Below are 23,303 nucleotides of genomic sequence, written 5' to 3'. Positions count from 1 at the left end.
GTTGGTCATAACTCGCCGACGCAGAAAACTGGCGTGGAGAGATACATTTAGGGACGTCGAAGAACACGATGGGCCGAAACTGGATCGAAAACGGTTAGCAGCGAGCGAGAAAACGATGCGAAACGGGGCAAAGACAAAAGCTGTGACGAGGGTCGAGAGCTCCCTTTTTGCTGCGGAGGCCATTCCTCCGGAGAAAGGCCACACCGGGGAGGGACCTCAAGCAGCAACGCACCTGGAAATCAATTGTGCCTCGTCAGCAGACCGTCGCCCGTCAAGACTGGCACCCGGGTCTCGACTGGTCAGCGTCCCACGAAGCTCGTCAACAAAAGTCGCACGAAGCGATCAGTCGAGGCCACAGGGGAGACGCGGCGCAGCAGGCGACAAGCGGGCGACGCAACGTGCGAAGCAACGACCGAAACGGCAAAAGGGAAATCGATACTTCAAAATGCAAAAAGAATCGAGCTCGTGGCAAGGCTGGTCGGCATACAATCGTCGCTCGCAGATGCAAGAGGCGCGTGAAGGGGGGGGGGGGTACAAAGAGGGAGGAAATGAAGCCAGAAAGGGCAGCGAGTTTTGCGCGAGCGAGGCCGAAACAAGCCCCCAGCTTCGCACCTTCCCCCAAAGCCTGGCGTCACGGCACAAAAGGAGAGGGCTGGATTTTCTGCCGGCCCGACCTCGATAAGCGATAAGAAAACAGCCTAGGGGAAGGGGCGTGTTATCTGTCCGTTGACGGCGACAGCAGTGCCCCAGTTTTAGTCACGTGATGATACAGGTACACATGCACGTGATTTTCTGTTTACATGGTGGACTACGGTACTTAAGACCATACAGAAGTATCTAGCCTCGCTGTTGAGGCCTCTCTATTTTCCAGTTGGCGTCTAGTTCCTCTTCATGGTGAGTGTGACGACCAAGGCTACAGAACGATGATGCGTATGGAGTACGTATGAGACTTGATTATAACTGTATCAAGGTCCAAGGATACAAGGATATATATTAAATCTATGATTCTGGACGGCGTGTGAACGGGGCCATGTGATGTTGTGACAATGTAGCCGTTCAGTTCAAACCATCAAGATAAGCACGAATCAAAGTTATTGAAATAACAGAAAGCGCAGAAGACAGATTCATTTTGTGTAATCGTATTCCTCGTAGGTGAAAGGTAAAAAGACAGTCACGAGCCCAACCGTAATGACAACGCCATAGGAAAAAAATGAGACTCGCCAGCAAGACATAGCAAACCAAACCCAACGGAGCCAAAGAGAAAAAGCAAAAGGCAGCCGTAAGCCATAAGCCGCCGCAAGACACGCAACGTAGGTATAAAGGAATGTCCATCTCGTCATAACAGGTACTGCCCCATTACATCGGCGGCAGCGTCAAATCCTCGGGCAACTACGACGAATAATTGCGCACGCCCTTGATGATCCACTAGACGTAGGTTAGAATGAAACGACTCGAGATAGCAACACGCGGGGACACGACGTACCACCTGGCCATTGGCAACCGTGCTGGCGACACTCGCGACTTCAATGTTGCCAGGTTGAATCTGAGCTGTTAGTACGAGAACAAACCAGAAAGTACAATACATCCCAACCTTCTCAGGTCAGACTCACCACTTTCGTGCCGTCAGAGCGCGTCTCCCACCACACCTCGCCCGCGCCCGCCATGGCGCTGGCCTTTTGCTTCTCCGGCCACGGGCTCACGGGCACAATATGCGCCTCCACAAACCGCCGCAGATTCTGCTGGGCACGCTCCTGGCCGTCGCTGCCCTCATAGGCGTCGGCGCCCAGCCTGTGGTAGTCCTGCGGGTCCTCCCAGGGCTTGCGCGGCAGGGCCTCAATGGCCGAGTTGAGCGGCGCCAGCACCGTCGAGTTCTGTGTCGCATCGTCGAAGCGGTTTGTGATGGGTGCAAAGTCGCGTGTGAAGCCGGCAAAGACATTGATGCTGCGGTCGCGGCCAATCACATCAGACAGGATGACCGTGCCGGTCTCGGGCGGCGGGCCCGTCGTGTCGGAGCCGTCGCCCGGCTGAACCGGGATCGCCGGACCGGCCGGGGGCGGAGGAGGAAGAGGCATGACGAGAGGGTTTTGTGGTGCTTCGCCGTCGATGACAGCGTCGAGAACAATGCGAGGAGGTTGTGGCTGCTGCTGCACGACAAGCTGTGCGACGGAGACGAGACTCAGCGATGCGATGATGGGCACGTGTGCCAATCTCATGGTTGCGATTTGACAGCAGGGAGAGGGGAGAAGAACAGAGACAATGTGAGAGACAATGCGAGAGACAATGCGAGATGCCCAACAAAGGCTCAAGCGGTTACGAGGCGATCGTAGTAAGGCAGTAAGGCTACCGGCAACAGACAGGGCAGGAGCTGTAGTGTGGACCCAATGATGTCAAAGACAGCAAGAGCGCATGGTCTGACAGTGAGAGCGATACTGACAGTGGTCACCTGCCTGAGACAATGACGCACATGGACCTGTCACAGAGAGTGGGGATCTGTCGCCTCGTAAACGAAAACGATGCAAACCACGTGACCGTTCCAATGCAGCACGTGCCATTAACAAATGTCGGCTTTTGCAACAATCCACAGCCTCACTTGCAGAGACTCTGCCAGCATGTCGTTTAGGTATGCCTCGGTGACTCTCGTAGGTGCACTATCTCAACCTACAATGTAAGATACAGAGTCGTAACGTCAACCCCCAAATGGTCCACCAAGACGCCACAAACGCCGTAAACAGAGAGCAGTCTCCGATCCTCCTCCGCGCTGTTCTTAACCCTAACTGAGTACGAACTACATATTACAGGTTGGCCATCGGGAGGAATCCACCGCCAACAGGCATTTCCAGTTCCGTGGACTGTGAGTGGGCCGACAGCGGGCAATAGACAGAGGTTTGCAAACCAACGAGGTCCACCTAGAGTATCAGGGGTAGACATGCCCGATCAGGAAGACGTAGGAGTGTTTCCACCCGGTATTACCAGAGCGAAAGGGTTGCCGTCGCCATAGCGAGAGAAGCACACTGTACTTAGTGCGTGAAGTGAGCTGACCGAAGACGCTGGCGGAGAAACACCATTTTGGGAGCGGCTCGTGTCAGGTGACCTTTCCACTTGAGGATTCAGTCAAATGACAGACAGACAAATCGAACCGACGCCGCCGATAAAAGATCCTCGGAAATATGGAGGATGGACGGTCATCTTTTATTGTTTACGGAATCACTTATTTTACGTGGCAGCGTTTGGCCCGGGTCGATTGGCGATTTCCCCAGTGCGCATGTTGCTCAAATGGTAGCTGTTGTTTGGGAGTTGAAGGTTGCTATTTGCGGAGACCCCGGACTTCACAGTGACATGTGAAAACACCCGCACATCGGGAAAATTGCCACATTAAGACTCCCTCGTGACAGCACCTAACGTTCCCAAAGGCCAAGGTGAGAACAAGAGCGATGGACAGACAGGTGGAATGGGCAGGAATATAGACAGGAACGACATATATCCAAGAACATGTGTTGCATAAGGGACAGATGAAATAGATAGGGCAGGACGACGGTCGTCCTGACGCGCCTTCTAATAGATTTCCTCGTCCGTCAAAAGGAAAGCATATTCTCTCTGGTTGGTCTTTCTGGCTGGCTGATTCGTAAGCCTGCTCTTTCCTCCTCAGTACGACCGAGATTACTGCGTACAATGCATCGCTACGATGCTATGGGTCTGCGAATGTGAGCGGCATCTTTGGAGGCTGTTTGTTACTCGTTCGTCCATTTAATGCGACACTTTATTTCTATCGTTCTCCGTCCATCGCCTTCGCGCCCCAGCACGATAGCTCCTGCCGTTTGGCCGACAGATGAGGTTGGTTCCTGAAAATCGATGCCGGCTGGTCGCTCCTTCCCTAGGTCTGGCCACTTTTGCGCTTCGTTCTAACGACTCGGAGACCAGGGGAAGTGGGCTCTCCATGCAGAAGCACAACTGGAGCGGGCCTCGGCACAAGCTACTGCGCGCTTTGCAGACACGAGTACTGGGGCGCGACTCGTGTGAGCAGGCGCTCGGCCTCAGCTACAGCGACCGCGAGACACATGCATTGGCAAGAGTAGGAACAAGAATTGGGTAAATAGAGGAAGGAACGAGCGTGCTAGAAACGAGGAAAGAGAGATATTCAATGGTTTTTGTTTGTTTTTTTTGGTTTAAAAAATCTAGCTGGAAACGGCCACAGTGAAAAAGGAAAGCGCAAAGAATGCTGGACCGAGACAAGGAGGAGCGGTCCTGGCATGCAGCTACGATGTAGGAGCAAAACCGCTTGCAGCAGAGTGCGGTTGCCGGGTTGGGCAATTATGCGGCGGATCTTACAGTGAACACCAGCCCCGAGACAGTGGGATTTGTAGCGACTTCCTCAGTACTGAGAGTAAACACGTCCCCTACGCCCCCCTAATTATGTTCCTTCACCTCAGATAGTCTGACATATTGATGGGGATTACTGAGGCCGATGCGACGATGAACTGACGGCTCGCTCGTGGCAACAATGACCGCCCTGTGGCCTGCAGCGATTGCAGGTGATGTGATAAAGTCAGACGGCCAGGTTGACCTCGGCATTCTGGAGCTCCACTCCTTTCTGCTGTGCACTTTTCAGTGGCACGAATCAGCGTGTCAGCAGTTCGGCTTAGCTCGCCAGGTAATCTTAAGACTAAGCTCTAGGCGGGTTTTACTGGAGAAATCACGACTCCAGTGGTCCCAACAGGCTCCGAAGCGAAAACCGCCCATCGCACCTGCCCCGTAAACCCAGTGCCGAACTCCAAACTCCAATCCCACTGCCCCATAATTCCAGAGCGGCGAAGAGGCGAGCACAAGCCAAAAACAGCAAGTGCAGCCCCACTGCCGCAGTGAAGAAGCTACGCATGACGGCGTGTTACAAGGGCAGCCACGGAGGGAAGCAACGAGGCAGGCGCATGCCACTGCTCCTGCTCCGCCTGGAGTAGCCAAGGCACTCGACAGATCCGCGGCCAAACCACGACCATTCTTGCTGCTGCTCTTAGTTCTCCAGACTATTTTCTTTCGTTTTCTACTTTTCTTACCTTGTGGTCCGTTTTGTCCTGGTGTCCGCTCTTGTACCCTTTTTCTACCGTCCTGTCCGTATTTCTTCCGACTCTTTCTTCCTTTTTCTTTCTTCTCCCCATTCGTCTCCAACTCTTCCCTCTTTTCTCTCCTCCTCCCGTCCACACATCTCTCATCATCACCACCTTCTTTGCCACTGCTCTCGTTGGCATTCTCTTGAGCTTCTTTTCTTGTCGTTTTCCTTTCCATCCTCGTTTACACACAATCCATCGCAATGGCTCCCAGAGTGATTGTTGTTGGTGGCGGCTGTACGTAGTGATCTGACCCTCTGTCACATGTGATTCCCAGCCCGCATCGCATCGCGAGTTGCCGCTCACCAGGCAACATCCGTTGCACACAACGCATCATCTTGCTAACCGTTCTTCTAGTGTCTGGCCTGAGCGCTGCTCACACCATCTACCTCGCCGGCGGCAACGTCGTTGTCCTCGACAAGCAGAGTACGTGAAGACCATTCGTCTGGATTCGTCTGGATTCGTTTTTTTTCTTTTGGTTGGTCCACGTTCACTAACACCTCAACTCCAGGCTTCTTCGGTGGCAACTCGACCAAGGCCACCTCCGGCATCAACGGCGCCCTGACGCGCACACAGGTTGAGCTCAACATCCAGGACAGCGTCAAGCAGTTCTACAATGACACGCTCAAGTCGGCGCGCGACAAGGCCCGGCCGGATCTGATCCGCGTCCTGACCTACAACTCGGCCTCGTCCATCGAGTGGCTGCAGGATGTCTTCGGCCTCGACCTGACCCTGGTGTCCCGCCTCGGTGGCCACTCGCAGCCGCGCACCCACCGCGGCCACGACGCCAAGTTCCCCGGCATGGCCATCACCTACGCCCTGATGCAGCGCCTGGAGGAGCTGGCCGAGCAGGAGCCCGAGCGCGTGCAGATCATCAAGAAGGCGCGCGTCACCGGCCTCGTCAAGGACGGCAACCTCGTCCACGGCGTCACCTACGAGGCCAACGGCGAGACCAGCTCGCTCGAGGGCCCCGTCGTCCTGGCCACCGGCGGCTACGCGGCCGACTTCACCAACTCGTCGCTGCTCAAGAAGTACCGCCCCGACACCTACGACCTGTCGACCACCAACGGCTCGCACGCCACGGGCGACGGCCAGAAGATTGTCATGTCGATTGGCGGCAACGGCATCGACCTCGACAAGGTCCAGGTCCACCCCACGGGCCTGGTCGACCCCAAGGACCCCAAGGCCAAGACCAAGTTCCTGGCGGCCGAGGCCCTGCGCGGCGAGGGCGGTCTGCTGCTCAACGCCGACGGCGACCGCTTCTGCGACGAGCTGGGCCACCGCGACTACGTCTCCGGCATGATGTGGAAGGAGAAGGACAAGGGCAAGTTCCCCATCCGCCTCATCCTCAACTCCAAGGCGTCCAACGTGCTGGACTTCCACACGCGCCACTACTCGGGCCGCGGCCTGATGAAGAAGATGACGGGCAAGGAGCTGGCCAAGGACATTGGCTGCTCGCCCGAGCACCTGCAGAAGACGTTCCAGACGTACAACCGCATCGCCGACGGCAAGGAGAAGGACCCCTGGGGCAAGAAGTTCTTCCACAACCTGCCCGTCGACATCAACGACGACTTCCACGTCGCTCTGATGGAGCCCGTGCTGCACTTCACCATGGGTGGCATTGAGATCAACGACAAGGCCCAGGTCCTCAACCAGGACAAGCAGCCCTTTGAGGGCCTGTACGCCTGCGGTGAGCTGGCCGGTGGCGTGCACGGCGCCAACCGCCTGGGCGGCTCGTCGCTGCTGGGCTGCGTCGTCTACGGCCGCGTGGCCGGCGACACCGCCAGCAACTACCTGTTCCAGAAGGCGCTCAAGTCGACCGGTGCCGGCTCGGCAGCCCAGCGCCTGGGCCAGATCTCGCTGCACATCGACCCCTCGCAGCCGGGCAAGGTCTCGGTCGAGTGGGGCAACGGCCAGACCTCGTCGGTGTCGGCCAAGAAGGGCAGCAGCGACGACGGCGAGGGCGGCTCCGGCAGCAGCGGCGCGGCCGGCGGCGGCTCGGGCGCCAGCGCGTCGGGCGCGGCTGCCTCGTCGGGCGCCAAGGCTGCCTTCGCCATCCCCGAGAAGGAGTACACCATGGAGGAGATTGCCAAGCACAACACCAAAGAGGACCTGTGGGTTGTTGTCAAGGGTGTTGTCATGGACCTGACCAACTGGCTGGACGAGCACCCGGGCGGCCCCCAGGCCATTATGAACTTCATGGGCCGCGATGCCACCGAGGAGTTTGAGATGCTGCACGACGACGAGGTCATCCCCAAGTACGCCCCGAGCCAGGTCATTGGCCGGGTAAAGGGTGTCAAGCCTACTCTGGAGTTCTAGAGGAGCGAGCGGCAAGACCAAACGAAACCACACAAAAACTATTCTACAGAAAAAGTGAAAGCAATGGGAGAGGCTCGCCCTGTGCTGGATTGTTGGATATGATTTGAGTTTTTGCTCCTTGGCTTGTATTTGGCCTGTATTTCTTCTTTTTTTTTCGCATTTTTGCATCTCTTTTGTCCTACTACTCTATATTGTAAACTGTTTCGATCTTGATCCTTTCGTGTCTTCATTTCTCTCTTCTTGCCCACGTTGGGCCTTGTACAAAAGAAAATAAGACAGATTGTTAGGCTGCAAAAGAAAAATTCCCCTAAAGTCCTGCCCATCGTCATCTCTTGCAAATCGTGAATATAAAAACCGCCCCCGTCTGCGATACAATGTGTCCACTGCCCGTAAAAACAAATAAACAGCAATTGCAACATTGCTGTACGCCGCACGCTGCCGCCCTACACATTCGTCGTCGTCGTGGCATGTGAAAGTCCCAGCGTATCCGATCATGTGAAAGTCGCCTCCCATCGCTAGGGGACCCACCTCTCCGCCATCTGACCCCAAATGCGTCCAGCACCGGCCAACCATAGCCCAACCCTGGCACCTCATGCGTCACAGCACTTCCAACCTTTATGCGTTTCCTGGCTCCTCCCGTGTCGTCCGCGTCGGCCTCTATTTTCTAGCTGGCAATTGGTCACTACGACATGCCTCTGTCGGACCGTGCATATCGTCACCACGCCTTCCGTCTGGATTTCCTAAGCGTCCCTAATTGCTCGTGGCCGCTGCCGGACCTCATGATCCTCTGCTCCTCCATCATCGAACGAAACACGGTCTCCGTGTCCGTTTGCGTCTGCCCGTGTCCGTCCAAGGAAACGCGTGCTTCCGCCATGCCCAACCCCCTATCCGTTCCTTGCGAATGTCGATACTTCTGTTGTCCCGTCGTCACCCCGGAACACAATGTTTTGAATGCATAAAAGAACGGGCTTGCTGATTTGCCTTTGCTGTTCTTCCATTGTCCCGGGACCCGCATTGTGTCCAGACTCGCTCGTGGACAGCGTCTGCAGCACTGCTTGCATGGTTGGCTTCCCTGCTATCGACAGTCGTTTTCTCGGTGGTTTTTGCCAGTCGTCGGCTTGGTCGACGGCGACCACAGTGTGCGTATGTGCTTTCGCCTCGACATTGAGCGGCGTCGTGATACCGTAGAGGCGTAGGCTATTTCGACCGTGTCGTCGGTGGTTGTCGCCCGGCCAAAGTCACGTTTTGTAGTGTAGGTCGTCGTTGCATTGCGAATGGACAAGATGAGCTCTGTCGTCGACTGCAGACTGCAATCCATCACATCGACAACAGACAGGAGACGGAGTGGTCGTGCGATTTGCGCAGTGCTGAATCAGATGTGCTAAAGGTCGGGAGCATGACGGCGCCAGTATCTCGCCCGTCGTCCTCGCCTGACGGTATGTACATCTGTCCCAACAGTCGTCGGATCAAGAGATACGATGGCCACAAAATTATGTGCACTACCAGATACGTTTTTGAGAGTTCCCCCCGGTATCCTGTCCGTATCATGGAAGTTCACACTGGCCAATAAGCAGGGCCCGTGGTGTTTGGTCCTGTAGGCTTAGATTATATGCTTAGATTATATGTCCAAGTTCCACCCATGCCGCGGCGGGTTTGACCGCTATTTCTCGATGTTTCGACGCCAAAGACAAATGGCCTAGTAATGCGACATGCAGCATCATCCCACCGTCTTCTTTCCGCCGTCTTTTGACCAGTGGTATGATATGTATACGCTCACTAGATAGACTTTCAGAAGGCCGACTTAAAAGTGGTGCTGATGGAGAATCCATGTTCTTTTGGCCGTTCAATAAATTATGGAAAGATGCCTACGCTTCACCCGTTTTAGTTTTTCGGTTTTTACATATGCATGCTACAATTCTCAATTTCAGGAGGTGCAACGGAAAGCGAGGCTGGCTCTTTCCTCCTTCCGATGGCAGACGTCACGGCTGCATCCGGGCCGCCGCAACAGGAAGGAGCAAATCGAATAGCCATTTCCAGAAAGGCAGCCCGATCTGTTTTTGATTAGAACCGAAATACGCGACAAAGCCTACATATGTTGCAGGGATGGAGACATACGAAGTCTGCTTTGGCGGTTTGCCATCTAAGTCCACAATTATCGACGTTCGGCATGGTCTCCTACAGCCTGGCACGCACCCTGGGAGTTAGGAGGCTACCAGAATGGTATAACTATGAGAGTCACGGACAATCCGAGGCCTTGTGGGCGATGTGCACCGGGGACAGCGGCCTCCGATGTGAACTGGGAGGTCGGCTGCCAAGCTCCATAGCCGATGTTGCCGGGCCCGGACTGACAGACCTATAAATTCCGCGTCGCCGCAAGCACAGTGGCCGGTCGATTCTTCACGAGATGTTGATCGAGCAGGCCGAGACGGCCGACGAGGTACACGCCGAATAGAAGACAACCACAAAGCAAAAAAGGACGTCTAGGTCACTAGCATACTGCTTGCTTTACTTCCTTGTTGAACCCTACGTGACAGTCGCCAACAACGGCTCACATGTTACGTTACCGTGCGGTCGTGCAAGATGCAGATCCGCGACTTTCACAGAGATCTCGTCGTTCGGCTCTGTAGCTTGGTTACCAGCCTTTTGAGATCTGCCTCCCCCATGGAGCCGTATCACCACTCTTGCACCCCCGAAAGTGTGGTTGGTTGGGCCTACGCCGGATCTCTACAGGCCATCCACGGTGACGAAAGGGCACCCATATGCAAGCACAAGCACATATTGAGGTGCACAAATGTATGAAGCACAAGAAGAGAAGACGGTATCAAGCAAAACACAGTAGGATGCTGCACCGGATACACCACGCTCTTGTTCCGAGGGAGCACGGCATTGTGGTGCATGTACCCACGGCCAAGCAGGGACAGTGATACAATACCAGATGAGTGGCAGGACAAAGACAAAGATGAAGACAAGAATGGAGGTGTGGTGGCCAGGCTGACGAGTTGTTGCAAAGGCTGAGAGTTCGCTGAACACGGCCAAGGATCACTCCAGAGGGCCATAGACAGGTGGTACGACGACTCGGGGAGCAGAGAGATCGTCACGCTTCTTCTTCCTTTATTCACCAACTCCCTTCCAGAATAGCTGAAATCTGTCGATGTCTTTGTTTGGGAGTCCCAACTTGCATCGTTTCGTTTTCAACTCGGCGACGTACATCAATGTGGCCAGACGGAGGCGTTCTCCTGTGATATTGACTCCATCATGGAGTACTCGGTTTTCTCGGGTTTTATTTAGTTCTTACATTCTCATCTACAAGGAAAGGCCCCTTTTCTCATTTTTCTTCCTCTCCCGTCATTACGGTAATTCTCGGTGGTGTTTGTTCCTTGGATGGCGAGAAGACGGGCAGGATGAAGGTCGAGGAGTCCTGGATGCACCTCTGGTTAGCCTTCTCGTCACCATGCTTTGCCCGAGTAGTTTTTTGTGAGAATCGTTTCTGCATTCTGTTTCTTTGTGCGGCTCTATTTTGATCCGCCTCTGGAATGGACATACCGAAGTACCACCTTGCGGGTTCGTGGGCAACAGAAGCGATGGTCAAAGCGAGACCTCACCTCTGCCGTTGTCTCTCCATTTTCTGGGACTGTTTCCCTGGTTCTCGTGGCGCTGTACCGTGTGCTTTGGGCCGCCAATCTCGTCAAAAGACCCTTTTATTTGTCCAGTCCCAGCCCATGAGCCGTTTTCAGCCCAGCGCGCGGCCCGCACGCCAGTGGCTCCTATCTTATGTTCAGCTGGGGGGGAGCTCAATATTCGCGTCCTAAAAATACACTGCCGTAATTCCACAGTGCTAGACCTGCAGCAGTATGCATACTCCTTGGAGAGAATGGCAGATACGTGACGAAACAAGAACATGTCAGCCTTTCCTCGATGGGCTTTGCTCAATGGATGGGTGAAGCAAGGTTGAACGTTGGACAGGTGGTCCAGCCAGGGAGCTGGAGGCGGGCATGGAAGGTAGAAGGAGAACGATTGGGCAAACGATGTACACGGCAGACGCAGGCAGGATGTATCATGCGTGCTCGCCTGTTGTACAGCACGGATGATGACCTCGTCCAACCGATACCGTCGAGTGATGAAGAGCCATAGAGAGAAACAGTCCCGAGTGAGAGAATAAAAGCCGTGTGTCATGCCGAAATACGCAAAGGTGGTACTGCAGGATGCTGTGTTCTGCAGCCCCAGGAGTGTCCAGCTGTCCAGCGAAGCATCGCCAACATGCAGTGATATATTGTGGCCGTCACGGACAATGCGTCTCCCGAGACCCGTTTGAAGGACATTTTTGCCTTGCACACTATTCATGGTTGCGGTATGCCCTTTCTTGTCATGTCAGTCGTGGCTGGTTTTATTTGTTGAAGGCATATTTCTGGTCATTATCTTTTTTGTCTTTCTTTTTTGTTATTACAACTAAACATTTTTTTTTTCTCTTTTTTGTCTTTCTTTTTTGTTATTACAACTAAACATTTTTTTTTTTCTCTTTTTTGTCTTTCTTTTTTGTTATTACAACTAAACATATTTTTTTCTCTTTTTTCTCTTTCTTTTTTTCTTCCTTTTTTTATCTTGTGGTTCTTAATACACATTCTATCAAATATAATAAAACAAATACAACAATATTCCCCATTTGTTGACCACTACCTACAGAAATTCGGCTACCATCACAATTGCTTGTCGCCCTCCTCCCATTCCTCGCATCTCGTGATGAATGTGCCGTCACCTCCCGACTTTTCGTCTTGTCAGTCGTTCACCACCAGACCCGCTGAAGGTGTAAGCCTGCACCTTCCTCCCCACAGAAATGTGCTCTGTGCTGCGAATTTAGAGTTATGACCCGGATTTAGCCGGCCCACTGGGGGGGAGGATCTTCTCTTCTGGGGGCAATGCTGGGCGTTTCTGAGAGCTGACCACTGATGGGGGCTTCAGTTGAGCGGTCAACGGGAAAGAGCCAAGATTGTATCTTTCAGCAAGAACCGGGGCCAGGTATCTATGCACCTTCTTCCCTCTTGCACATGCAGCCGCCTCTTTTCGTCGAGAAGGAAAGAGGTCCTGTGAAGATGAAACAGAAAGAGCAGCCGAGAGCAGCCCGCTGTCGTTGGCGTATTCCTTCGAGCTACAGAGCAGGAGCAAAGCAGCACGGGCCTGAGAACGAGCAGGCTCGGCAGGATAAGTCTTCCTCCAGGGGGCAGGAACACCCGAGGATGATTGAGGTGGTTTTCGCGTGCACATAAAAGTGGAGAACATCGCTCGGCTCGACCCACTCCGAATTTCAACACATTCGACATTCATGATACTTTTTGGGTGTCCGGAGGATGATGAGGGCGAGAAAGCAACATGACTCGGAGGCGGAGGAAGAAATCGAGCTCCATGTTGGATGTGTTGCAGCGGCGAACCCAAGTTCCACGTGAATTGTGTCAAAAGACCACCACCGGTCGACGATCGTGAATGCTGCCACCAGACCCGTACGAGGCAGACCGAACTGACAGTGCCAACTAAACCGACGTACAAAGTACTGTGTGTTTCTAGCTTTCTGTTTCAACAGAGTAGTCCTTCCTGCAAAGTACCAGTTATCCAAGGAGGGCCGTCGTGCTTCTCGTCTGTTGCTGTACCTCACACGTGCTGTGCCTCTGTTTCTTTGCTGGCCTCACTCAGTCCCTCGGTTTCAGCCCGCAGATGGTCAAATATAGGGAATATTGGTGGAGATTACTGTCACATTCTGGGCAAGCCGTCCGTCAAAAACGAAACGGCCAAAGGTCGTGCGTATGGCTGCAGTGAAGAGAAGATGGAAAGACAGTGGGCCTCGACTTGTTTCTGTTTTGCAAGCCGTTTTCTCCTTTTTTTTTCTTTGGCTTCGTTTGCGAGTCCCCTTTCGTTCGTTTTCGAGCATTATGGGGCCATCAGAAGCTATTTTGATACTTGCCGTTCTGTCCTTTGCAAAGCATTGCCGAGCACGCCGTACAGGGACGATATTGTGCTATGAATTGCCTCGCCCCGTCCAAACTCCAGCCTCTTCCCTGGTCACACTTTTTGCTCTGGTCAGACCCACTGAAGAGGATGTTCACTGTCTGGCCGTCGTAGTTTTTGTGTTTTCTACGACGTACGATCCAACGCCTGCCTTGTGGAGACTTCTTTTATGACATTGACATGAAAGAGCGGCGGCAAGTGTCCGGGCTGCTGGTTCGTTGTAGCATTGGTGTGATTCCAGAGCAATCTACGAAATAAAACGTTGTCGACACGAACGCGAACCCATTATTTTCGATCCACGCGTGTCAAGTCTCTGGCATTCAGAACGTCGCAACAATGACCGAATGACGCGCTGCTATGCACCGGAATGACCAATTCAACGGCCATCGTCCGACCCCAACCATTAAACTCGTAAAGATCCAGCGATCCAGAGATTGCTGAAGACGGAAGGGACCAGCGCGCGCAACGATGCAATCCGAGCCACCGACAACGTGGCCCGTCGCAACCTGCTCTTTGCCCAGGGATGCTGCGCTGTGATCGGCACGCTGTAGGGCCGCTTGATGAGCCCAGGACCCGTGCTGAAGTGAATCTCTTGATCTGTGCAAAGGTTGGGACACCAGCAGATTGGCCACTTTGCAAAGTCTGTTTGACAGCGGCCTCGAGTTTAAACAATACGCGATTTCAGCGTGTTTACTTTTCAACGGCGACTAGCAAAAGTAAGATACATCAACGTGACTAGACCAAGCGGTGCTGTCACGTTTATTTAGCGGTCGATCGAGCAGTATCGCACAACAATAAATGTTGTGTTGTGACTGTATTGTACCAATAACGCAAGGCAGGACGAAAACATCCAGATACTCCTGTACACTTGATCCAGAGGCCTCGAGTCATTGAACTTCATGTGGCCTCATTCGCTCTTCCCTTTTCCAACTTCACGAGTTATTTCACTTTCCCAAGGGTAAAATTAGAGGAGAACGGACGCTTGACGCTAGCGGGTGGGAACACGCTACTCCATTTTCAGCCCTAGCGCATGGGCCAAGTCAAGAGCGGCTGCAGCCAGCAGCAGGTGAGAAATGCGAAAAGAGGGGGAAGGGGCCGTCGACAGTCTTGGAAGTACCTTTGTACCTTGTACCATTGTACCTTGTACCTTTGTACCTTTCAACGTTCATCCTGGGCCTGCTCAGGACTGCCAAACCAAACCGAGATATGTCGTACATATTGCTCAACATCCATATTACCCTCGTTATGACTGTTCCCCCCTTACGAAGTATGGCCCAGTCTCCCAGCTTCGACGTGACCCTGGAATTTGACAGATTTGATTTCGTTTATTTTTATATTCAAAAGGTCGGTGCACTCTGCATCCCGCCCGCTCGTTTTTGTCTCTGCTCTTCCGTCTGACCCCCCGCCTCGTCCCTTGTCCACATTTGCGATTTGCAGGAACACACGAGGATTGGACGAGGATGCTAGAAAGTGGGCTTGTCGGCGCAGGTCACTGGCTGAAAAGAATTGCGCCGTACCACGGAGCGACACAAGATCAACAGCCTCCAGCGTTGCACTGGCACGAACGGGTGGTCAGCCCTGGGAGCTTCCTCGCCTGGACGGCGACACTGGCCAAGCTGCAGGACCTGAAGAAACAGGTATTTTCTGGACGGCAATCAAGTCACAGTTCGCCCACCCATTTTTAGGCCCCGTGCGCAGTCTGGCTGCGCGGATTCATGGCCCTGCGGAACGGAATGCAGCCAACGTGTAGTTGTCTTGAAGAGCAGTGAGGGCGAGGGGCGGGGAGCGAGGGGAGCTCAAGAGAATGTGACAAACTGAAAGAGAAATACAAAGACGCCGAATAGAAACTCCGAAAGAAACGAAGGAACTGACCTTGAGACATCCGACAAGTTGAGGTGGTCTTTGCTCCGTTGAGTGAGGGAAAAGGGAACGGTACCACGACACGCTTGGCGGTTGAGACACAGAGCCAAGAAGAGCAAGCCCCCGTACATGCTCCAAAAGGCTGCTCTTGTCGCACGAATTCCCGTACGTAGGGGGCGGGTAAATGAAGAAATGCGAGGCACGAGGCATCGAGGACAAGAAAAGCCCGGGAAACTATGGCCGAAGAAAAGCGAAAGAGACAAGGCACACAGGCGGACACGGTTGCACGAATACACTGGAACAGTACGTTCGAATGAGAAGATGGAGAGACACAACAGGGGCGGTGCCATAATATTGGACCGTGTCGCACGTCGTAAGTTGACTGTCGGATGAGGCAGGCAGGCTCAAGAAAACCAAGACACGACAAATAACCCCAAGAACACTGCAGTCACAGACAAGACGGACAAGACGCCTCCCCCCAGGAATACCAAGACCACTTAAGAACTCGGGGCAAACAGGCCGGCGAGAACGAGAAAGGACCAGAGATGGCTGCTGCCCGTTGTCGAAAACGTGTTGGCACCCCGTGAACTTGTGCTGGGGAAATCTGACGCCGTCTCGTATTTGATACAAGCAAGGAATACACCAGCGCACCCAATTCGAGTGCTGGCAGGAGGTGCTGTGAGGTCGTCAACAGGTTCCTGCGACCTCGCTTGTCTTCAGAATCACCGTCGAGTCCTGCCAACATATCAGTAAATCGACTTCCCACGCCGCCAATTGATTACTTTCCCATCCCTTTCTCGTGCGTGTGCATTTTCGCTGTACGCTCCGCGTGCTCGATTGGCGTTGGGTCAGCAGCTTAAAGACGACGCAGGCCGACAACTAAAAGAAAGAAACAAATAAGAAAAGGGCAGAGAGATGAGAGAAAGCGGATGTAGTTTTGTGGGTCCGCACGAGACCGACGAACCAATGGAACCGCGTTTCGACCCACCCTTTCTCCTCAGTTCAGGACGGACAAAGCAGGAAGGAGGTACCGGGTACAAATGCAAAGTACCTGCCCTTTGGTAAACAGCGGTGGCAGGGCAGCGTTGGCTCGTCCCCATGTCCATGAATTAAACTTAATGCCAGAAAAAACAAAAAATCTTATATTGGCTGCTTGGGCCATTTGTCTGGGGGAAAGACCGGGTCAACACGCCAAGGGTCAGGGCGCTGCCACGCCAAAGAGGGCCAAGCGGCGCACGACGCCTCGCACGCTTGTACCCAGTACCAAATCCCTTGAGTCCTTCTACGAACTTGCGCAGAACATCTGCGACTCGCTGCTTCAGTGGCTTTGCTTAGTGGCAAACCGCTGCCCCTGCAATGTCTACTGAGTATCTGCCACAGTATCTACCAACCAGCCCCCCTAGTCCGCTCCTTCCTGGCTTCCTGACACCCTTTTGCGCTTCTTGCCCCCCTCGTCCTGGTCTTTTATGAATTCCCTCGTTCTTTCCCTTTGCATTTCCCTCTGCATTTCCTCCCGTCTCACTTTTTCAGGCAGCTCGAGGCAGGCAAAGCCCGTGGTCTGTCTGAAGTTTCCTGTTTGGTCTCTTTATGTCTTGGTGTCTTGGGCCTTTGTCGTGGCGTCGTCGCTTCTCCTCTTCCCTCCCTGGCCCCACTTTCTGATTACCCACACACCCATAACCGCCCACAAACTGCACGCACCGTGGCACCTTCCCCGAACCACCCACAGAATAGCAGACTACCACTTAACCAGAATTTGCCAGTCTTTTTCTTTTCTTCTTCCACCGGCCCCTTCGTCTCTGGGCACTGCCCTCCCCATTCGCCAGAAAAAGCGGAGTGCAGGCCCTGGCGTTCGATTCCCTCCCTCGTCTTTTCCTCTCCTCATTTTCATCGGTGTCACTGCCCTCCTGCTACTGTCGCTCCTGCCTTCTCTGCTCCCTTTCCCTTCCCTTCCCCCTGCCCCCCCAGTCGCTCTTTCCTCACGCCTGGGTGGTGTCGTTTGTTCCTTACCACTTTGTGCCTGTTGAAAGTCACCTCCTCGCTCCTTCCCCAGTCTTCCTGTCCCAGTCACAGAGTCAGTCCCAGACCCATCCGCTCCTTCTCCTCTTGCCCCGTCTCCTTCACTTCTACGGACCCTCGACTTCTTTTCTACAAACTGCCACACCCCTTCCACTTTTCTCACGTCCGGCATCCACCTCTCTTTCCTCTCACTCCCTGTTCTTTTGGCACATTTTGACCTCGTTCTGTTGGCTGTTGATTTTTATTCAGAGAACAGATCAGACTTGTATGTCCATTCTTCAAACCGTACGCACCATTCGCAATGTCCTAGCCTCTGGCTGTCTCGCCCTGCTTTCGCTTTACGTCTTTTTCCGACTCCCTCTTTTTTTCCGGCAATCAAACTCGCAACGATCGGCAGCAACGCCCGCCCTTTGCCTGTCGCCAAAGAACATCTCACGATTCTTGTCACAACGTTACTCGCCTTGTCTCTTCCGCACTTTCTCGAGCGGACAAGTGACAGTGACGACGCAGACGTACTGGAAAACGACGACGCCCTACGAAACGGAAAGACGCATCGAAAGGAAACCGACTTTTTGTCATGCAAATTTTGGCCTCGACACGACACGATTTTCGATCTGTCGACTTTGAACCCACCCGACGACGCAAGTAATTGACGACGATTGAATTGACGACCTGTTGACGACCTGTTGACGTCCTGTCGACGACTACCTCGCACGACCGAACCCGTGCCACTCTTTGTTTCCGACCCTGACGGAACTGGACGACGCTCTTTTGACGCGGACGACGACTCTCGACGACCATCTCGACGACCGTCTCGACGACTTGACTATCTTTGACGGTCCTGGAGTTTTTATCATCCCCTTCAATGCGGATCTGCACGCGCCGCACCTTGCGTCTGCCACCCGCACGATCCCAGCGACCATTGTAGCCGGTTTCGTCTCGTTTTCCGGCCCTGTCGCCACGTCCGGAACACCTGCCCGACGACACGACTGATACGGTGTCACCGGTTCTCACCAACGCGCCCCTCCACGGCGTGTCCCTTCGCCATGGCGATCTTCGCCATGGGTTGGCGAAAGCCCGACAACATTGCCGGCTCCTCTGCGCAGGCAATCATGGTCGGGTTCTTCGTCGCAACCGGCGGCCTCCTCTTCGGATACGACACCGGCTCCGTCAACGGCATTCTTGCCATGGAATCCTTTCTCTACCAGTTCGCGGGCGATGGCAGCGTACAGCGCACGCCCGATTCAACACCACCGCCATTACCCGTCAGCCAACAAGCCATCATCGTCGCCATGCTCAGTGTCGGCACCGTCGTCGGCGCTCTGTTGGCCGCCCCCAGTGGCGACTACTTTGGCCGCCGCAGATCCATGATCGCGTCCGTCGGCGTCTTCGTCTTTGGCGCTATTTTCCAGATTTGCTCGACGAACATCCCGACATTACTCGTCGGAAGGTGCGTTGTGTTCTCTCTCTGCCATTGTTGTTGTCTCCCTGTTCTCTCCTGTCCTTTTTATGCTCTCCGTGCATTGCCCAAGCTCGCCGTGATCCTGTCTACCTCGTCCCGCCAAGTCATGACCAACATCTAATACTGTGCAGATTCTTTGCGGGCGTCGGCGTCGGAACCATATCGGTTCTCGTGCCGCTCTACCAGTCTGAGATGGCACCCAAGTGGATTCGTGGTACCCTTGTTTGTGCTTACCAACTCTTTATCACAATCGGCCTCCTCGCTGCCTCCATTGTCAACATCTTGACCTACAAGTTGAATGGATCCGCAGCCTACCGCATCCCCATGGGCCTGCAGCTGACATGGGCCTGCGTCTTGACTCTGGACCTGCTTGTCCTCCCCGAGACCCCACGCTACCTCGTGAAGCGTGGTCAGAAGGAAGCCGCCGCATTGTCGCTGAGCCGGCTGCGGCGCCTCGACATCACCCATCCGGCCCTTATCGAAGAGCTGGCCGAGATCATTGCCAACCACGAGTACGAGCTGGCCCTTGGCCCGGACACATACCGTGACGCCTTCTTTGGCTCCCCCCACCTGGGCCGCCGCACACTGACCGGCTGCATCCTGCAAACTCTGCAGCAGCTGACGGGCATCAACTTCATCATGTACTATGGCACCAGCTTTTTCCGCCAGGCTGGCCTGGGCAACGCCTTTACCGTATCGCTGATCATCAACGTCGTCAATTCCGTCTCCACCATCCCCGGCCTGTTTGTGGTCGAGTCCTGGGGTCGTCGTAACCTGCTCATGATCGGCGCCGCCGGAATGGCCGTCAGCCAGCTGATCGTCGCCTCCTTTGCTACGGCCGCGCCATCGGACATGGCCCAGACGTCGATGCAGATTTTGGTCATCTTTGTGGCCATCTACATCTTCTTCTTTGCTGCATCCTGGGGCCCCGTGGCCTGGGTTGTCACGTCCGAGATCTACCCTCTCAAGGTCCGCGCCAAGTCCATGTCCATGTCGACTGCGGCCAACTGGATTCTCAACTTTGCCATTGCCTACGGGTCGCCGTTTTTGGCTGGTGATGGCCAGGGCTCCGCCCAGCTCGGCTCCCGCGTCTTCTTTGTCTGGGGCTCTTTCTGCATTGTCGCCATTGCCTTTGTGTACTTTATGGTGTACGAGACCAGCAAGATCAGCCTCGAGCAGATTGACGAGATGTACGAGCGGGTGCCCAAGGCGTGGCAGAGCAAGTCGTTTGAGCCCAGTTGGAGCTTCCAGCAGATGCGTGACTTTGGCTTCTCGGAAAGTGGCATTCCACCCGAGGAGATGACCGATGACGCAAATGGCAGCCAGACTGGCCACGGCGGCGACGACCACGGCGACGCGCCGCCGCAATACACACCCCACGCAGCAGCAGGAGGACCGACGTCGATGGCAGCAAACACTGCATCCATGCAACCGAATATCCCCGCCACCCCCGTTCCCGCCTACCGGCAAAACAACCCACACCGCCGCCCGCCACCGAATACGCCGGCACCAACAGCAACAGAACGCTCCGATACGATCAGCACAAGTACATCCTCAACAACAGCCGTGTCGTCATCATCTTCGTCTGATGCTGACAAGATGCTGGCCACCATGGCCCATGTTGACTTGTCTTATTAATGAAGAAAAGAGCGTGATATAGCATTGCCGAATCCGCTCCTGGCTCTTCCTGAACGTTTACGACACACTGTTTTGCATTTCATTATACCCTACTACTTTGTCAGTTCCTACGAACGACAAGGCATGTTGTTGCTGCTGCTCCTGCTTTCTTACTTTGCGTCCTCATACGTCACATCTGGGTTTTATCGGCACCGGCGAACACAAAAGGGGAATTCGATACCTTTCTGCGCTCTTTCCATTTTGGTTATTTCTCTTTTTCATTTTTTTTTTTTGGTTACGCCTTCTTATTAATTTTTGTTCGGCCTACCGAATCGACATACCCACTCGTTTCCCCTACCAACATATACTATATTATATTCCCCCTTCTTTTATATAGTAGCTACTGCCTTTCCAGGACAAGCCTCTCTTACCTTACTTATTATTTCCTTATGTCTTAATTGTCTCTGTTGGGTATTGCTAGCGTTGGAGTTTTTATGATCAATCTCAAAAGGAGTTCTATTTACCAGGGGACACAGTCAGGAGAACTGGAGGACAATATTACTACTATTTTCATCAATTTATTTTGTGTCAAAGCTTGCTCTTGCCCGACCGCGATCCATACTTACGTGCAACCACGACTGTCTACAACTGGTGGAGGCTTTCCCCACTACCATTCACGAAAAGCGTCTATTGCTTTCGTTTGGCATATATCTTTTTCAATTGTTGTGGATACCTCATTGTCCTTTCATACGCACGCACACGCACACACAAACACGCAGAAATACTCTCTCATACCATCATTACTATTCATTGTCACATTGAATGATGATAATACGTTTGTTTCAACGTCATGCAGCATTTAATTCATAAAGCCAGGCCCGTTTCGACAACATCTGGTGATTTCAGCCGAAAGTCGCGCCGGGGAACGTGCGCTTAGAACGGCACCGTCTCGGTGAGGTGGTGAGTGCCAGTTAATTGCCGGTTTTATTACAGATGTCACCGTCTACGACCACGACTGTTTTCTGTACGAACCGATCCACGGAGAAAGTATGATCGTCACAGGCCACTCGTCGCTTGCACAGCTGTTCCGCCCTTTCGGAAGTGCACACTAGCAGGGCATGGGCCTTGTGTTCGTCCAACGACAGGACTGCCATGAAGAAAGACTGCGAGCAAATCCCCGAAGGGAACAGGAGGTTGGAGTGAACGGGACAGGATGGAGAAATCGGCCACCCCCAGTGCAGCCTTTTTTCCCTTTGCAATGCCTCTCTTGCATGACGATAGGCAGTATGTACTCGGTGCATGGCCATCTCTCCGTTCCTATGTCGACCGACCGCCGACATCTCCTCCCCGGGAGTAACAAAGGCCGCGGCTCTATACCTTTACTCACCCTCCCGAAACGGCCCTTTGTGACCCATGTTCCGCATTCCCAGCCCATCACCATGCATCGCATATCGACCGGCGCTTTCCCCGAACAGGGCTTGTTTTAGCACTTTTCCCAACCTTCCTCGCTGTCTTTTCGTGACTGTTTTTCTACATTGTATGGACACACGACCGAGTTACCTCCATAAGGTTAATGCGCCTTTCGTCCCCTGGCATGGCCAGCAGAATTAAAGCCGACAAACGGCCACGGTGTGCTGCACGTCGGCTCTTCTCGTTTTGACTGTCAGGTCCGTCATACTGGGCCATGCCTTGGCGAGGAACGATGACACTCCTGCTGTGCCCATCGGTCCTATTGTTATGCTTATGCGGTGCATCGAGGCAAGCGGCCGAGGCTTCACCTAGCGAGGAGCACCACGATCATCGCATGAGCTTCACCACAGTTCTACGGTTCCACCAGCCTTATTATCTAGTCGTCCTTTCCCGGCAAAATCAACGCAGAAGAATTATCAACAGTGAAAACGCGGGGATAGGAAGGTCTGGGGACGTGAGACCAGGAAGTAGACGATGAGAAATCAGGATAGGGCCGACGCACGCCCGCTCGCTACGCGGCTGCAGCACACCGTCCACGGCGATGGAGACACGATTGAGACACACCACACTAGTGTTTATTTCTAATGGCCAATTATGCGGCACTCGCATCGAATTGACCATTGTCCCGCCCAGTTGCCATGTAGACGTCGTTGGCGCTTGTCCGCTGTCCACTACTTTGCACAATTATTTCGTCCCTTTGAAAGTCTTTGTTCCCCAGACTGGAGCACACCAACCACACCCAATCCGAAGCTACTGAAGTAGTGCGTCTGGGGAAAATCATCCAAAAATGTGAGTGGATCCTCGCAGGTCCCCATGCTCACCTGGCAGCCAGTACCACCCCCTCTTTCTCATCGGCCCGTTGTGTTCTTTTTCTTGCTCCTTGTTTCCCTGCGCCGTAACAAATATAGCGTCCTTTGTCAAGACCAAGACGGAGTACGGTCCTTTTCAAAATAACGTATCGAGGATGCCCGTTTTACTTGCTTTGCATGGGCAGTCCTGCGAGTGTGCGTCCCATCGTCGGCTCCGTCCTGTTCGTCTCGGCCCTGTTCGTCTCGGCTGGCGCTTCGTTTCTGGGGATCGGGGAAAGTCAATAACACCAGGCTTGTCTCCTTCAGCTGTCTTAAAAGCAGTGGTCCGGCTCCGCTGATTGTCGGAGCCCACTGCGGAGACCCCGGCGAAGCAGATTCGAAGTCGCTCCGCATGCGCGGAGTACCAGCGACTGCCGATCTTCTGTCAACCCAAACGCAGCTTGAAGGTATCTTATTCGCCAACGCTTCTCAGAGAAATGAAGCGCCTGTTATTGGTGCATTGCTCTCTCCGACGATCTGCCAAAACACAGTCGGACGAGTCTTTGGGTTCCATGGCCGCCGACATCCTCAAGATCATCACAAACATGACTTTTGCATGCCGTATTTGTTTCTCTCATGCCACGCGGCTCATACACCCATCTCACAGGAGATTTTCGT

General features: G+C 53.8%; 8 protein-coding genes across 8 annotated transcripts; 3 read left to right on the top strand and 5 right to left on the bottom strand.

The window, feature by feature from the left end:
• Window positions 1-1,389: 1,389 nt before the first annotated feature.
• On the bottom strand, window positions 1,390-2,213 carry SPSK_05517 (FAS1 domain-containing protein; the record flags this gene model as incomplete). Its single annotated transcript, XM_016732262.1, has 3 exons — window positions 1,390-1,425; window positions 1,484-1,543; window positions 1,611-2,213. The coding sequence occupies 3 exons, from the start codon at window positions 2,211-2,213 to the stop codon at window positions 1,390-1,392; spliced, it is 699 nt and encodes a 232-aa protein (XP_016583562.1).
• Window positions 2,214-4,623: 2,410 nt separating this feature from the next.
• Window positions 4,624-5,277, bottom strand: SPSK_10651 (uncharacterized protein; the record flags this gene model as incomplete). Its single annotated transcript, XM_016736974.1, has 2 exons — window positions 4,624-5,018; window positions 5,049-5,277. 2 exons carry the CDS (start codon window positions 5,275-5,277, stop codon window positions 4,624-4,626), a joined length of 624 nt encoding a protein of 207 aa, XP_016583561.1.
• A 25-nt stretch (window positions 5,278-5,302) lies between these two features.
• Window positions 5,303-7,418, top strand: SPSK_05054 (uncharacterized protein; the record flags this gene model as incomplete). The annotated part of the gene is made up of 3 exons (XM_016731807.1): window positions 5,303-5,336; window positions 5,457-5,525; window positions 5,611-7,418. 3 exons carry the CDS (start codon window positions 5,303-5,305, stop codon window positions 7,416-7,418), a joined length of 1,911 nt encoding a protein of 636 aa, XP_016583560.1.
• Window positions 7,419-8,133: 715 nt separating this feature from the next.
• On the bottom strand, window positions 8,134-8,433 carry SPSK_10669 (uncharacterized protein; the record flags this gene model as incomplete). Its single annotated transcript, XM_016736991.1, has 1 exon — window positions 8,134-8,433. The coding sequence occupies one exon, from the start codon at window positions 8,431-8,433 to the stop codon at window positions 8,134-8,136; it is 300 nt and encodes a 99-aa protein (XP_016583559.1).
• A 2,570-nt stretch (window positions 8,434-11,003) lies between these two features.
• Window positions 11,004-11,759, bottom strand: SPSK_10650 (uncharacterized protein; the record flags this gene model as incomplete). Its single annotated transcript, XM_016736973.1, has 1 exon — window positions 11,004-11,759. One exon carries the CDS (start codon window positions 11,757-11,759, stop codon window positions 11,004-11,006), a length of 756 nt encoding a protein of 251 aa, XP_016583558.1.
• Window positions 11,760-12,275: 516 nt separating this feature from the next.
• SPSK_05642 (uncharacterized protein) lies at window positions 12,276-12,737 on the bottom strand (the record flags this gene model as incomplete). The annotated part of the gene is made up of 1 exon (XM_016732384.1): window positions 12,276-12,737. One exon carries the CDS (start codon window positions 12,735-12,737, stop codon window positions 12,276-12,278), a length of 462 nt encoding a protein of 153 aa, XP_016583557.1.
• A 2,135-nt stretch (window positions 12,738-14,872) lies between these two features.
• SPSK_05734 (uncharacterized protein) lies at window positions 14,873-15,162 on the top strand (the record flags this gene model as incomplete). Its single annotated transcript, XM_016732472.1, has 2 exons — window positions 14,873-15,049; window positions 15,079-15,162. 2 exons carry the CDS (start codon window positions 14,873-14,875, stop codon window positions 15,160-15,162), a joined length of 261 nt encoding a protein of 86 aa, XP_016583556.1.
• Window positions 15,163-18,334: 3,172 nt separating this feature from the next.
• On the top strand, window positions 18,335-20,388 carry SPSK_05076 (uncharacterized protein; the record flags this gene model as incomplete). The annotated part of the gene is made up of 2 exons (XM_016731829.1): window positions 18,335-18,738; window positions 18,882-20,388. The coding sequence occupies 2 exons, from the start codon at window positions 18,335-18,337 to the stop codon at window positions 20,386-20,388; spliced, it is 1,911 nt and encodes a 636-aa protein (XP_016583555.1).
• Window positions 20,389-23,303: the final 2,915 nt, after the last annotated feature.

The sequence above is a fragment of the Sporothrix schenckii genome, assembly GCF_000961545.1.
Source record: "Sporothrix schenckii 1099-18 chromosome Unknown Cont49, whole genome shotgun sequence".
Taxonomy (NCBI): Eukaryota; Fungi; Ascomycota; class Sordariomycetes; order Ophiostomatales; family Ophiostomataceae; genus Sporothrix; species Sporothrix schenckii.
This window is presented reverse-complemented; position numbering and strand designations above follow the sequence as displayed.